The sequence below is a fragment of the Erythrolamprus reginae genome, chromosome 2 (assembly GCF_031021105.1).
Source record: "Erythrolamprus reginae isolate rEryReg1 chromosome 2, rEryReg1.hap1, whole genome shotgun sequence".
NCBI classification, from domain to species: domain Eukaryota; kingdom Metazoa; phylum Chordata; class Lepidosauria; order Squamata; family Dipsadidae; genus Erythrolamprus; species Erythrolamprus reginae.
The window spans coordinates 29,514,750-29,530,548 of record NC_091951.1 but is presented as its reverse complement, the minus strand read 5'-3'; the positions used below and the strand labels follow the sequence as shown (position 1 = coordinate 29,530,548).

Sequence of the window (15,799 nt, the reverse complement as noted above, 5' to 3'; positions counted from 1 at the left end):
ATGGAAAAGAGGGAAGGAAAAGAGGGAGGGAAGGAAGGAAATGGGAAGGAGAAAGAGGAAGGAAAAGGGAGGGAAGGAGAAAGAGGAAGGAAAGAAGGAAGGAACTGAAAGAAGGGAAAGGAATGAAAAATGGAAAAGAGGGAAGGAGGATGGAAGGAAAAGCGGGGGGAAAGATGGAAGGAAATAGGGAGGAGAAAGAGGAAGGAAAAGAAAAGGGAGGGAGGAACTGAAAGAAGGGAGAGGAAAGGAATGAATGGAAAAGAGGGAAGGAGGATGGAAGGAAAAATGGGAGGAGGAGGGAGGTAAGGATAGAAGGAAGGAGAGGAAGGGAAAGAAGGAAAAGTGGGAGGGAGAGATGGAAGGAGTGGAAACCACAGAAAGGAAGAAAGAGGATGGGAAAGAAGAAAGGAAAAGGGAGGGAGGGAGGGAAGAAGAAACAATGGAAAGGAAGGGAAGGGGGAGGAAGGAGAGGAAAACTGAAAGGAGGAAGGAGAGGAGAGGAAAGAAAGGTGTAAAAGAGGGAGGGAGGGGGGAAAAGGGAAGGTGGGAGGGTGTAAGGAAAAGAGGGAAGGAGGTGGGCGGTAGCGATGGAAAGGAGGGAAAAGGAAAGAAGGAAAAGTGGGAGGGAGAGACAGAAGGAGAGGAAACCACAGAAAGGAAGAAAGGAAAGGAAAGAAGGAAGGAAAAGGCAGGGAGAGAGGGAATGAGAAAAAACAATGGGAAAGAAGGAAGGAAGCAAAGGAAATAAAGGAAAGGAAATGAGAGGAAAGAAAGAAAAGGAAAGAAGGAAGAGAGGGAGGCAGGAAAAGAGGGAGGGCAGAAGGAAAAATGGGAGGGAAAGAAGAAGGGAAGGGGGGAGGGAAGGAGAGGAAATGATGGACGAAAGGAGAGAAAAGAGGGAGGAAGGAAGGAAGGAAAGAAGAGAGGTTAAGACTTTGGAAAATTTCAAAGACGTCACTCATCTGAAATTGATATGGATTCTCCCACTTGAGTTGGGGGTCAGATCAGATATAGATTCGCCCACTTGAGTTGGGGGTCAGACTAGACCTCCGGAGGTCCCATCCAGCTCATCCTCTTCTATTCCAATGAGGTGGGGGGGGAGGGTGTGATTTACCGGGATCATTACCAGAAGGGACCTTGTCAATCATCTAGTCCATTGATGGCAATTTCTTTTTCCTTCGGGTGCCAAAAGAGCATGTGTGTACACTATTGAGCATGCGGGAGTCCCCTTGGAGGCCCAGTAAGCTTGTATTTCGGCCTCTCTAGACTCCAAAAGTTTTCCTGGAGCCGAGGAAAACTATAACTGCCTTCCCCCATCCCCCTGGAGGCTCTCTGGAACCCAAAACCCCCCCCCCCCCAGAGCCTCTGTGCGAGCCAAAAATCAGCTGGCCAGCACACACATGCATGTTGGAGCTGAGGTAGGGCAACTGCTTGTATGCCAACAGATATGGTTCTGCGTGTCATCACCCGTGCCATAGGTTTGCCATCACTAATCTAGTTCAACCCCCCTACCCAAGCGTGAGAGAGACCCTTTCGCCGGCCTCTACCTGGGATTGAACTCACAACTTCCCGATTGGGGGGTGAGAATGCCAACCTGTAAGCCACAGTGCTGCCTCAACATTTTCTGCCAGCCGATTTGGATGCGTGGCTCCCCTTTGGTTGAAACAATTGGTCCTTTCTTTTTTAAAAGAAAAGTAGGCCGATTGGCGGTAAAGTTGGGCGGAACCGAATCCCCCCACCCACAAAGGATACCGAAAGTTCCCCTTCTACACCTGCCCTCCCCCCCCATGACCAGTCCATCTTCAGTCAATAATGGTCCGCCGAGGTGTTTTGAGAATGTTTAGGTGGTTTCACATCCTTTCTCAGGAAGCCCGACCTTGACGGCACACGCTGAGCTGTCTGGCTCTCCGTTATGCCGTCAAGCCCCCCCAAATATCCCGTGATGTACACCTGCTGGTGTCAATCGTCTGTTTGTCATCTCCCCACTCCACCAACTCCTCCCTCCCCCCCCCCCCGTCCCTGGCCTTTGATTCCAGGAAGCCGCCTGCCGACGGTGGCAAGACCAGATTGGTGCGCGGTACAAACAACCCCAAGAACTTTGAATTGGACGTAGACAGATAACAGGGAAAAGAGAAAGTCCTTCATGTCTTTTGTTTGGCCCCTGGTTCGCAGATTCGGCCTGCTCGAATCGAACGCCGACCCGATATCATCCAAATCTAGTTTAGGCTTGAAAATGATGGAATTGCCTGGCGATTCCAGTTCCGTGCTACATCTGTTGCATCCGTCTCGAATTCCGGAAAGCAAAGGCGCTGTTCTCAGGGGACCTTGGAAGGTCATCTAGTCCAGCGGGACCCCTGAAGTTGTTTGGATGCTGGGGATTCTTTCTGTGTTAAAGAGAGGTTTGTTTGTTTGTTTGTTTCTCTCTCTCTCTCTCTTTCTTTCTTTCTTTCTCCTTCATCTCTTCCCCCCCTCTCCCCCTCCCTCCCACAGAGCAGAAGAAAAAAAAAGAAAAAATAAGAGAGAGAGGATAAAGAGAATAAGAAGAGGCAGAGCGGAAGAGAAAGAAAAAGAAAGACAGAATAGGAGAGAAAGAGATAAAGAGTAGAGAGAGAGAATGGGAAGAGAAAGAGGCAGAGCGGAAGAGAAAGAAGAAGAAAGACAGAATAAGAGAAAGAAAGAGTAGAGAGAGAGAAAATGAGAAGAGAAAGGGGCAGAGTGGAAGAGAAAGAAAAAGAAAGAGAGAATAAGAGAGAAAGAGAGAAAGAATAGAGAGAGAATGAGAAGAGAATGGGGCAGAGTGGAAGAGAAAGAAAAACAGAATAAGAGAGAGAAAGAGAGAGAGAGAAAGGAGAGAGAATAAGAGAGAGAAAGAGAGAAAGGAGAGAGAAAAGAGAGAGAATGAGTAGAGAGAGAATGAGAAGAGAAAGGCAGAGCGGAAGACAAAAAGAAAGAATAAGAAAAGAGAGACAGGAGAGACAGAGAATAAGAAAGATGCGGAGCAGAAGAGAAAGAAAGAAAGAGAGAGAATGAGAGAATAAGAGAAAGAGAAAGAATAAGAGAGAGAGAAAGAGGGAAAAGAGACAGAAGAGAGAGGAGAGAGAATAAGAGAGAGAGTGAATGACAAGAAAAAAAGAATAAGAGAGAAAGAAAGAGGAGAGAGGGGGAGAGAAAGAGAATACGAGAGAGAGAGGAAAGAGAGAATGAGAAGAGGGACAGAGGGGAAGAGAAAGAAAAAGAATAAGAGAGAGAGAGAGAGAATGGAAAGACAGACAACTATTCCCCGTTCAACACAACGTTGCTCAGCAACGTTGCGATCCAACGCTCCCCCGTTGTGTAAACTCCCACCCCCGTCGGGCATCGGGAAGAACGCAACGGGCAGGGTCTCCAAGCGCCCCGCGCCCCCAAGTCAGGACAAAACGGGGGAGGGGGAGGAGGAGGGGGGATCCCCCGGAGATCTTTGAGCCCCTCCCCTCCTCTGGGCAGGTTGGATCGCGGCTGCGCCACCGCAACTCCGCCCCACCCTCGAGGCAGGCGAAAACAAGGGGACGTGGTCAAACTTGACAAATAAAGCGGAGGGGGGAGGAGGAGCGAGGTAGAGCTAAGCCCCCCCCCCTCCCCGCCCGGTCAGGCGCACAGCAGCTGGCGGATCCTGCCAGGCGCACGGGGGAGCTCCAGAGCCAGCCGGGGAATCGACGCAGCAGCCCAGGTGGGAGAGTGGGAGCAGGGGGAGGGGTGGGGGTCCTCCCAGGTGGGGTAAGGGGGCAGAGAATCTCCCGGGGGGGACCCTAACCCGAGGCGACTAAGCATCCCGACCAGCCGCACAAAAGGGGCGCAGTCTTCCTCGCGGAGAAGACTCTACGGAAGTGGCTCGAGGGGGTAGGGGGGTGCCTCTCGGGAAGGGGGGGGGGGCTTTCTGTGTTAGAGAGAGCTTTCTTCTTCATTTCTTTCTTTCCTTCCTTCCTTTTCCTTCCTTTCCTGCCACTTCTTCCTTCCTTCCTTCCTTCCATTCTTTCTTTCTTTCCTTTTCTCCCTCCCTCCTTTTTCTTCTTTTCCTTCCATTTTTCTTCCTTCCTTCCACTCTTTTCTTTCTCTCTCTTTTCCTTTATTCTTTCCTGCCTTCCCTCCTCTTTTCTTTTCTTTTTGTCTTCTTGCCTTCCTCCCTTCCTCTTTTTCCTTCCTTCCTTCCCCTCCTTTCCTTCCATTTCTTTCTTTCCCCTTCCCTCCTTTTCCTTCCTTTTCCTTTCTTTCTTTCCTTCTTTTTTCTCTCTCTCTCTTTCCTTCTCCTTCATTTATTTCCCTTCTTTCTTTCTTTCTTTCTCCTTCGTTTGCTTCCCTCCCCCTCTCCCTCCCTCCCTCCCTTCTTTCTTTCGAGAGAGAGAGGAGGCGTCCACTTTCTCCTCTTCCCCGCTTTGCCCTGCGCCCTCCCCCTTCCCTCGGGTGTCCCCCCTCCCCCGGGCCATACAGCCGGAGGGAAAAGGGCACACGGCCCTCCCCCTTCCCAAAAATCTTGTTTAAAAAATTCAAAGGGAGGGGCGTTTCCCTCTCCCCCCATTTCCCCTCCGCTCCCCCAGGAAAACCAAATCAGTGGGAACAGCTGATGGTCGAAACAGAGAAAGCGAAAGTCTTGGGAGGAGAAAGGGGGGGGTCGGAGAAAGGGCGGGGGGGAGTGTCGCAAGTCGCGGCGCTCTTTGCTCTTCTCTCTTTGCTTTGCTTGATCATCCGCCCTTTGCTTCTTATTTCTCAATCTAATTTTTTTTGCCCAACCAACTGTACCGTTTCTTTCCAGATTTGGTCAAAATCGGTTTCTTCCTCCTCCTCGATTTTCACAGTTAGCCTGTTCATCTCTGCCGATCCCGATATCTTGTTAAGGTATCGGAAGTTACCATTAACTTAGTGGGAGCTCCCCCCCCCCCCCCCCCCCCCATAGTTGCGCGTGTGAAATGTTTGCCGCTGTCATTATGTGTATCCTCGATACCCATAATTAGATTGACTGCTGTGTGTGTGTGGTTCTTTTAAAGTTATTACCACTGATTTTATAATGCATTTGTGATCATAGTTCCCTCTAAGCTGAGCAGTGAGCAATCGCTCACTTAAAAATCATCATCAACTCAGAGTTTTCCAAACCTGCCCAGAAGCCGAGAGGGAAAGAGTGAGAGGGAAGGAGAGAGAGAGGAAGAGTGGAAGAGAGAGAAACAGATAGAAAAAAGAGAGGAAGGAAAAGAGAAAGAAAAAGAATGGGAGTAAGGAAGAGAGAAAGAAAATCAAAATCTAGTTTGAAACTAGCTCAACTATTTAAGTGGCATTTTGATATTGATAGAGTTGCCCTATTATGAGCTCACTGTTATAGACACACAGTACAGTACAGTATTTTATTTTGAAATTCTCTGAGGCAAAACAGGGTGGGTTTTTTATTTGTTTGTTTGCTTGTTTGTTTGTTTGTTTGTTTGTTTATTTATTATTTCTGTGCCGCCCAGTCCCGAAGGGACTGCCGCTCAGACACTATACTTTTCGCCCACCCCCCAAAAAAATTAGAGGGAACACTGTTTATGATATATGAAATTATCTGTATTGTTGCAATTGATATTGTTCATCATCTCGAATTTTGAGGCCCAAAAATCTCTTTATCAACTCTGATAGCTCTAGTCGGTACTTCTAACGTCAAAATAAATAACAGTGGTTTGGTATCTAAAAAGGAAAGCCATTTTTACGCGGATTAATGCCAAATGTTCTCTTGTTTTTGTTATAGTGGTCTACCAATTGTTTGCATGCAATTTTTTTGGTCTGGATTTAATAGATTAGGATACCCAATTTTTTAGCCAGTTGCTGCTATTAGGAGTCTTTGGAGAGGGGGGGGCATACAAATCTAATTAATAATAATAATAATAATAATAATAATAATAATAAAAAAATCATGGTTTCAATTGGAGTTAACCACTTTGGAATTTCAGTTTAAAATTTCCTTCTAATTTCCAGCTGATCTTCTTATATGGTGTCTTTGAAAGTAGTTGTGGATTTTTGTTGCCTTTACTCCAAAGATATTTATGCCAGCCCAACTGTCAGTCATGCCCTTCAGTGGTTAGTCTACTTTTATTTGTTAGTGCTACCTAATTTTTTAGCCAGTTGCTGCTTGATGGTATATCTTGCAGTCTGGTCAACCAATTCCTTTATCTTGCAGCAATTTATATTTGATTCTGCTTTTTCTCCTCCGTTCCAGACAAAATTCCAGACTATTTTAATCTAATTCCTTATTGAATCCCCCCCCCCAAGTTTTCTACTAGGGGGAAAATGCTATAAGGAATTAGATGAAAATAGTCTGAAATTTTCTTTTTCTTTTTAAATATATTTTAATTCATTTCCCACTTTTAAAAAGAAAACACCAAAGTAAATACAGAAGAAAAAACAAAGGAAATTAAATTAATAACAGTATAGACAGATATTAGAATTAAAATCACTATAGTTATATTATATTAATTATACCCTAGGCTATGATTTGTCTCAGGTATAGAAATTAGTATATGCTCTTTTCCATTAACAAAATAATTTCATATATACATATATACATGATTCATTATGCAGGTGATATTACCCACCCACCCCAAATTGTAAAGTCTAGATGTTATTTGTTACATACTTCAAAATATTTGTTTATTTGTTTATTATTTGGATTTATATGCAAATATAAAAATAATATTTTTATTATATTTTATTATGCTTTATTAATAGGCAATAAATTAAAATAATAAACAAACTAACATTATTAAGACAACCGCAAAGCAAAAGTAAACTACCTAGACCTTTATCTTAACAGGGAAACTGGCATCAAGCAGGGGGAGCGGGGGGAACGGCAGCGAGTAGGGGGAGTGGCAGGGAGCAGGGAAGCAGCAGCAAGCAGGGGGAGCAGTGGAGAGGGGGGAGCAGTGGCGAGCAGAGGGAGTGGCGGTGAGAATGGCAGCAAGCTGGGGGAACCGTGGCGGGGAGAGTGTCAGCGAGCAGGGGGAGTGGTGGTGAGCAGGGGGAGCAGCGGTGAGCGAGGGGAGCAGCAGTGAGTGGGGGGAGCAGTGGTGAGCAGGGGGAGCAGTGGCGAGTGGGGGGAGTGGTGGCAGACAGGGCGTGCGGTGGCGAGCGGGGAGAGCAGCGGCGAGTGGGGAGAGGAGTGGGGAGAGCAGCGGTGAGCAGGGAGAGCGGCGGCGAGCAGGGAGAGGAGTGGTGAGCAGGGAGAGGAGTGGTGAGTGAGGAGAGCAGCAGCGAGCGGGGAGAGCAGCGGTGAGCAGGGAGAGGAGTGGTGAGTGAGGAGAGCAGCGGTGAGCAGGGAGAGCAGCGGTGAGCAGGGAGAGTAGTGGTGAGCGAGGAGAGCAGCGGCGAGCGGGGAGAGCAGCGGTGAGCAGGGAGAGCAGCGGTGAGCAGGGAGAGTAGTGGTGAGCGGGGAGAGCAGCGGCGAGCAGGGAGAGCAGCGGCGAGCAGGGAGAGGAGTGGTGAGCGAGGAGAGCAGCGGCGAGCGGGGAGAGCAGCGGCGAGCAGGGAGAGCAGTGGTGAGCGGGGAGACCAGTGGTGAGCGGGGAGAGCAGCGGCGAGACCAGTGGTGAGCGGGGAGAGTAGTGGTGAGCGAGGAGAGCAGTGGTGAGCAGGGAGAGCAGCGGCGAGCGGGGAGAGCAGTGGTGAGCGGGGAGCGCGGTGGTGAGCAGGGAGAGCGGTGGCAAGTGGGGTGGTGGTGGCAGCAAGCAGGGGTAGCGGTGGCAAATGGGGTTAGTGGCAGTGACCAGGGTGGGAGCAGGGGCAGACAAAAAAGAATGGTGGTGAGTGGGGGACCAGCGACGAGTGGGGGGACCGAGGGCAAGAGCGGTGGTGAGCAGGGGAGAGCAGTGGCAAGTGGGGGCAGCAGCAGTGAACAGTGGGGGAGTGGCAGTGAGCAGGGGCAGCAGCGAGCAGTGGGGGGATTTTGCCTATTTCTGGACCTTTTTGCTTCTGCGCATGCACAGAAGCTAAAAAACCTGGAGGTCACACAGCATGCACTCTCCCAGACCGTTTCCGGGAATGGTGGTCCGTCCCTGGTTGTGTTTGATCTCAAGGAGCAGGTGTGGCCAGTGGGTGTGGCCATCTGGACATCACTCATGTCAGGGGGGGGATGCCGGTGATGGCCCGGGAGGATCAGGGGAGAGGGGGAAAATCTATTGCAATGGCCTCCTGCAATGCACTGCCGGCCAAAATGCACCTCGGGAATGCTATTGGTGGCCCTCTGCCAGCCATAATGGGCCTGCCGCAGCCAAAAATGGAGCAGAGGGGCATGCATGTGTCAGAGGCAGCCACGGTGTTGGGGGGTCTCCCGTGATGATCCAGAGTGGGGCTGTATTGCGACGGTCTCCTTCGGTGCTTTGCCAGCAAAAAATGGAGCTTGGGAAAGGCTGCATGTTTTCACTGGCGGAAACACCATGTTGGATGGTCTTTCGCTCTTTCCGGGATGGCTCAGTGGGCTCCAAATTTAAGTCCCCCAATCTGGGTCAGCTGGGGGGGGGGGGAGGACAGAGGATCACAGGACTAAAACAAGAAACCCGGCACATTTTCGGTGCATGGTGGCTCCTTTAGTATCACTACAAAAGGCAGGGGCGTGATGGGTCGGCGCTCCTGTTTTATCCCCCCGAAAAAAGGGGGTGCTTGGACAGACTTTCCCTTCCTCACCTCAAGAAGGGGGGGATCCCCCCCAATTCCCCCCACCACCACAAATCGTCTCTCTTCTCTTTGCCGCAGAACGGACCTCAGGAGACAGAAATGGCGTTGCAATGGCTTTGGCAGATGCTGTGGGTAAGTGCAAGGACACCATGCGAGTATGCATAAATTTGGGGGAAGGGAATACATTCTGCTGCAAGCGTGGCAGAATTTTTGGGGGTGTTAGCCAAGCATCCAGCTCCCCCATTTCCCCCCTCCCCTCCAGACCAACCTTATCTGATTTTTCTTTTTTTAAAAAGAAATATTTTTATTTAAATATATAATAGAGGGGAAAAACAAACACAACCTACAAACACATAAAGACACACACACATAGATACACACACGTGCGTGCACACACACACACACACACACACACACAAACAAACCAAAAAAAGATATTCAAATCAAAATATTCTCGTCCATTAAACACATTCATTATTTCCATAGTCATTTTTACGGCTATTACATATGGTGGTAGAAAAAAAGGCAAATTAGTTCTTGTTATTTAATTTGTATACCTGTGTGATCTGCTTTTTACCGTGTTGTGTCAATTGATATTGCAATCTCTCAATTAATACAAATCAAACAGTTTATGATCAATCTTTAAAAGGTTATTATTTGAATAACATTATCCTTTTATAGCTAATTCATAATTATACTCTCTTCAAAGAGAAACGCTGAATCTCCACACCCCATTCCCCACAATCCTTTTCCTTTATACAGCCTGGAAGTGACATCACACCTCAAAGAGGCTAAGGCTGTAAAGCTGATACCTTTTACTGTGTAACTACTCTTGCCTTCTGAGCATTCTTCTATAGCGGGGGCCAATCCATTGGCTTTTCACGCTCATGTTTTCATCATCCTCTGACTGGGACCACTCTCCCATTGTCACATCAGCCCCCTCTAGTGGTTTTTCAGGCTCACTCAAGTCACTTTCTCCCTCACTCGTGCTCTCTACTTCATCTGGCAGCCCCCCTGGCCCAGGGTACTAATTTTGTTCTTTCCCTGTTTTGAAGCAAGGCTCTCCCCAAAAAAGGATGCTGGGAAGGAAGGGGGTCTCCAGAGCAGCTTTGGGGTGGGACGTTGAATGGGGTTGGGTGGGGGACCAAGGTGCGATTTCTGGGCCCAACGGGAAGGGGTAGGTGGCCTCCCTCCTTGCACTCGCTGGGCTATCCATAACTGTTGGGTTGGCAATATTGGCTGCAGGTGTTGCCGACTGCCACAAGAGGGAGCTAAAGTTGATAGCTGATCTCACAGTTTAGGCTAGCTTTGCAATTTCTCTGCATCGTAGTCAAGTGCTACAGCTAAAATGGGTTCAGGCTTCCCCCCATGGGCAAAATGGGGACTCAGTGGGGGGAGAGGAGGGCAGGGGAGGGTAGAGTCCCTTCCGAGCTGTGTTTCTTCCCCATTTCTTCCAGGGAGGCGCAGACGAGGAGGTCAGCCCAGGTAAGCAAATAGGGCAGTGTGCCTTGCATTAGGGGGCAGGTGGTACGGTGCGGGTGGTGGTGGTGGGGCCTGAAGAGCAACAAACAGGATTTAAAGGTCCAGAAGCTAAAATGGACAGGAATCAGGTCTGGCCAAGTCTAGAAGTCCTTGGAGAGGGGCGGCATACAAATCCAATTAATAATAATAATAATAATAATAATAATAATAGAAGAAGAAAGAAGGGCTAAGTGGGGAGGGCTGGTAAGGGGGATGGAGAGGAGAGCAGCCTTCTGGGATTTGAAGAGCTGCTCCAAAACAGCACTGATGCTGTTCTCTAGCTGGGTCATGAAATGTCAGCGAGGAAACCATCCAACTCAGAGCATCAAAAACCCCACAGCCCTCCTCCTCCTCCTTCCTCTTCCTCCTCCTCTTCTAATTCTAATTCTTCCTCCTCCTCTTCTTCTTCCTCTTCTTTCTCTTCCTCCTCCTCTCTTTTTGTGATTCTTGTTCTTGTTCTATTCTCTCCTCCCCCTCCTCCTCCTTTTCTTCTACTTCCTCTTCTTCTTCCTCCTCTTCTTTCTCTTTCTCTTCCTCTTCCTCCTCCTCTCCTTCTTGTTCTTCTTGTTCTTGTTCTTGTTCTTGTTCTTGTTCTTCTTGTTCTTCTTGTTCTTCTTGTTCTTGTTCTTCTTGTTCTTGTTCTTCTTCTTCTTCTTCTTCTTCTTCTTCTTCTTCTTCTTCTTCTTCTTCTTCTTCTTCTTCTTCTTCTTCTTCTTCTTCTTCTTCTTTCCAGTTCCAGATTCTGTAGCTTAATGTTCTTTCTCGTCCATAGGGAAAGATGCACATGATAACTGTGACGTAGTGGACGGTAAGTCAGTCATCTCCTTAATTTAGGACTGGTCTCTTAGCAGCCATTTGACGGCGATGGTGGATGGCCTGCTCACCCCTTTGCCCCACCTCCCAAAAATTTCATTCCTGAAATTTCTCCCGTTTCAACCCAATTACCTATGGCTATGAGTCAGTGGCAGGATTCAATTTGTTTTTCACTACTGGGTCTGTGGCCGTGGCTTGGTGGGCATGGCTTGGTGGGTGTGGCAAGGGAAGGTTACCGCAAAATCCCTTATTCCATCCTGATCAGCCGAGCCTCAGGAAGCGGAGACTAGATGGGGGGCAAGCATTCGGAGGTGAGATTTCCATGTTCCCCAAACGACTCAAAATTTCCACTACCCAAGTTCTACAAAATGGGTCGGAACCTGCTGAATCCCTACCTCTGCTGTGAGTAGTGCAGGAAGCCCAGTTAGTCAAGGCCACAACACCAAAGCAAGAAATCCAGCAAGCCAAGTTAGCAATGCAGTAACCCTACTGCCGTAACCCTACTGCCCCTACTCTTCCTGCCTTCCGTAAACTCCTTAAAACCCACCTTTGCCGCCAGGCATAGGGAAATTGAAACATCTCCCCCTGGGCACGTTTAATTTATACATGGTATGCTTGTGTGTGTGTCTGTTAGTATATGGGGTTTTTAAAATCTTTAAATATTTTAATTAATTGGATTATTTATGATTTATTTCACTTGTTGTGAGCCGCCCTGAGTCTTCGGAGAGGGGGCGGCATACAAATCCAAATAATAAATAAAATAAATAAATAAACCCAAGGCCAAAAGTCCAACAAGCCAAATTAGCAAGGCAGTAACCCGAGGCCAGAAATCCAGCATGCAGCCAGGATTATACTGTTTTGTTACTGTTGTTAGCTGCCCCGAGTCTGCGGAGAGGGGCGGCATGCAAATCCAATAAATAAATGAATGAATGAATGAATGCCAAGTTAGCAATGCAGTAACCCGAGCCAGAAATCCAAGTATGCCAAATTAGCAAGGCAGTAACCCAAGGCCAGAAACCCCCCATGCCAAGTTAGCAAGACAGTAATCCGAGGCCAGAAAACCCCCATGCCAAGTTAGCAAGACAGTAATCCGAGGCCAGAAACCCCCCATGCCAAGTTAGCAAGACAGTAATCCGAGGCCAGAAATCCAAGCACACCAAGTTAATAACCCGACGCCAGAAATCCAGCAAGCCAAGTTAGCAAGGCACAGCCCAAGGCCAGAAGTCCAACAACGCCCCAACAGGTTGGATTATGCCCTCACCCCATTTCTTCCTGGGCCTGTGAGACATGTCTTGATTCTTCTTTGTAACGTTGTCTTCCTCAATCCCCAGGGAGTGATGCCGAACTCCGGCTGATCCTGGTCGGAAAATCCGGAGGTGGTAAGAGTGCCACGGGCAACACCATCCTTGGCCAGAAGAAGTTCAATTCCATCTTGGCAGCAGAAACCGTCACCCAGAAGTGCCAAAGGGAGCAGGGAAAATGGAAGGACAAAAAGATCTCCGTGGTCGACACGTCGGCTATTTTTGATTACGATTATGATGAAAGTGTGTGCGATGACATCAGGGATTGCATCGAGCTCTCCCAGCCTGGCCCGCATGCCCTGATTTTCGTAACCCAAGTGGGGCGCTTTGGTGCAGAAGACGTGGCCGCGGCCAAACGTGTCTGGGCTATTTTTGGCAGGAAGTCCGAGCGCCACACCATCGTCCTCTTTACCTGTGTCGAAGATTTGGGTGGAGACCCCCTGGATGAGTACGTCCGAATGTCCGACAACAGGAATCTGCAGGAACTGATTTCTAGTTGTGGGAACCGATTCTGCGGGTTCAACAACAAGGCAGCGGGAAACGAGCGGGACCGCCAGGTCTTGGAGCTGATGGATAAGGTGCGTCAAACCGTTGCCATGAACAGTCAGAGATACTACATCAACGAGCTGTACCAGAACACCAAGTTAGAGGACGAGCACATCCGGTCGTTCATCGAGAAAAATCGACAGCAAGACAAAAGCTTAATCTGGATACTTGTAGAAACGATTAGTCCAGTGGATTGGATATTCTCATGGTTCCGAAATTATGATGTGAATCCAAACCAAGGTCTCCCTCAACTTACAGACGGTATTTCTGTCACGGATCTTGAGGATCGAGAGATGGGCACCAGGCCCATGGACCCAACACCCGAGTCTGATAACGAGGAAGTCGGAGTGGATGTGGTGTCAGAGGCTGAAAGCCAGCCAGGGCCTCCTGCACCTCCTGGGATGCACATGAGTGATTCAGGAGAAGTGGAGGATCCAGGGTATGTGGAGTTGCCAGTAGGCACGAGTGGCTAAGTAAGAGGAGGTCTCCGCATGAATCGATGATTCAGTGCGGAAGTCAACTTTTGCTACGTTCCAGATGTCGACTCAGATTTCTCTCTTGGGATATTATGATTTCAATGATGAATTACGAACTGGGGAGTGCCAATTCAGCATGAGTCAGCTAATGAAAGCTGTGTGATCAAAGAAAATAATCTGTGAGTGTTGGTTTCTGTTTTGGACTCTAAACAGAGTCCAAAGTTGCAAGTTGAGAACTTCCTGCATATGTCGACTATAGAAACATAGAAACATAGAAGTCTGACGGCAGAAAAAGACCTCATGGTCCATCTAGTCTGCCCTTATACTATTTTCTGTATTTTATCTTAGGATGGATATATGTTTATCCCAGGCATGTTTAAATTCAGTTACTGTGGATTTATCTACCATGTTGCCTCCAAATCCAGAAACGATGCTTTCACTGCTGAAATGTGTGGAATTTTAAAAATAGTATTAATAATTAAACACACAGGAATATATAACTATTTGAAGAATTATAATATAGAATGAAATAGTATATAGCATAACCAATTTAGAAGTGTTTATTCTCTCTTTTTTCTGTATTACTAATACTTTCTTTTTTTTGTATAAGTACACAATATTTTAAAAGATAAAGAAATTTAATTAATAGGTTTAATATTAAAAACAGAGTTAAATTTAATAAGAATGTAATGTACACGTGTGGCATTTCTGTATTGATCTGATAACAGTTAGGGTTTTTTATATTTCTGTACTAGTTAGACTTCTACGACAAGCGGAGCAATGGTAGCTCCTTAAATGTTTAATGTTGTATGTCTTTGTCTGTCTTTTTGAAAAACAATAAAAATATTTGGGCCTGGTTTAAGCCCCACCTTTCATGATTGGTGTCGGGAGAGGACCCGTCACTCTGATGTGAGGCACACTCATTCCACTTGGGCTGAGGAGGGCCAAAGGAAGCTCCTGTTTGGCCACAGCTCACATCAAATCGAACTCCCACCCCAGGCTCTCAGTCCTGCCTCTTTCCCAAAATCAGGACTTTTTAAGAATGTTGCGAGACAAATTGTTAGAAATCAGGACTATCCCATCAAAAGCAGGACATCTGGTCACCTTCCTCTAGAGACCAGTGCCACCCCATCTTTACAGCCCAGTGAGGAGAGTGGGGGGAAAATCTAGCCTATGCATGGCTACCACGTGTCCCTTTCTGGCTTAGGGTCTAGATCCGCAAGGGCCAAATTAAGGCACACATGCCATAAGTGGCATGCGGAGCCATATTCGAGGGCACACAAGACTTTGACATGTTTCAACTCCACTGGCCAGCTGATTTTTGGCTCTGGGAAAGGCCATTTCTCCCTCCAGATACCTTAGGGAATCTTCCCTGAAGCCCTGGAGGCAAAATAAAAATTTACCAAATGGACAAACAGGAAGTTTTGAAAAAAGCACTTCTGGTTTGCCGTTGTGCTGTTTTTGCACTCTGGAGGGTTCAGGAAAGCTTCCTGAAGTGTCAGAGTGAAAAAACATTACAATGGGCAAACCAGAAGTGTGTCTTCCAAACTTCCGGTTTGATGTTGTGTTGTTTTTTGCACTCCAGAGGGTTCCAGGAAGCTTCCTGAAGCCCCGGAGTGCAAAAAATATCACAATGGGCAAACCGGAAGTGCATTTATCAAACTTACGGTCTGCCATTGTGCTGTTTTTTGCACTCTGGAAAGTTCAGGGAATCTTCTTGAAGTGCCAAGATGAAAAAAACATCACAATGGGCAAACCGGAAGTGCATTTTCTGAACTTCCGGTTTGACACTTGTGCTATTTTTGCACTCCAGAGGGTTCTGGGAAGCTTCCTGAAGCCCCGGAGTGCAAAAAACAGCACAATGAGCAAACCAGAGGTTTGTTTTCCGAACTTCCAATTTGCCCATCGCGCTGTTTTTGAACAGTTTTTGAACCTTCCAGAGTACAAAAACCAGCTCAACGGGCAAACAGGAAATGTGTTTTCCCGAACTTCCGGTTTGACCATTTGGGCTTTTTTTTCCACCTACCAATCAGCTGGTTAGGCTATGGCTTTGTGGGCGATGAGCCAGTCAGTAGCAGCTCCATCAGTGACAGCGCCACTTTGGTAAATACGGGGATGAACAGCTGATAGAAGTTGAGGAAGTCCAAGAAACTTTGACATCACTTGCAAGCGTGTGGGGGGCTGCCAGTCTCGCACCACTTTCCTTTTCCCTTGTTCCACCTCTCTCCCCTTGCTGGAGACGCTATATCCCAGGTAATCTAGGGAGATTTTTGTGGAATTCACTTTTAGAGAATTTTGCACCCAGCTTGGCGGTCAGGAGATTTTTCTTTTTTCTTTTAATAAATTTCTTTATTGAGTTTTCACATATAGTTCAAATCACTCATTATTCTGTTTTACAGATTATAAACCATCTCTTTTAAAATTCTTAAAATAAAATTTTACCTGTTACATTCCATTATATACATTATATTTCATACT

At 47.4% G+C, this 15,799-nt stretch overlaps 1 protein-coding gene across 1 annotated transcript in view; it reads left to right on the top strand.

Annotated features, from left to right (window-relative positions):
- Nucleotides 1-3,250: 3,250 nt before the first annotated feature.
- The window catches only part of LOC139159289 (uncharacterized), a 30,053-nt gene continuing 17,504 nt past the window's right edge, over nt 3,251-15,799 (top strand). The window contains 5 exon segments of the mRNA XM_070736617.1: nt 3,251-3,706; nt 8,743-8,796; nt 10,122-10,149; nt 10,958-10,993; nt 12,330-13,300. Coding sequence (XP_070592718.1) covers nt 8,764-8,796; nt 10,122-10,149; nt 10,958-10,993; nt 12,330-13,300 — 1,068 coding nt within the window. The 5' untranslated portion in view covers nt 3,251-3,706; nt 8,743-8,763.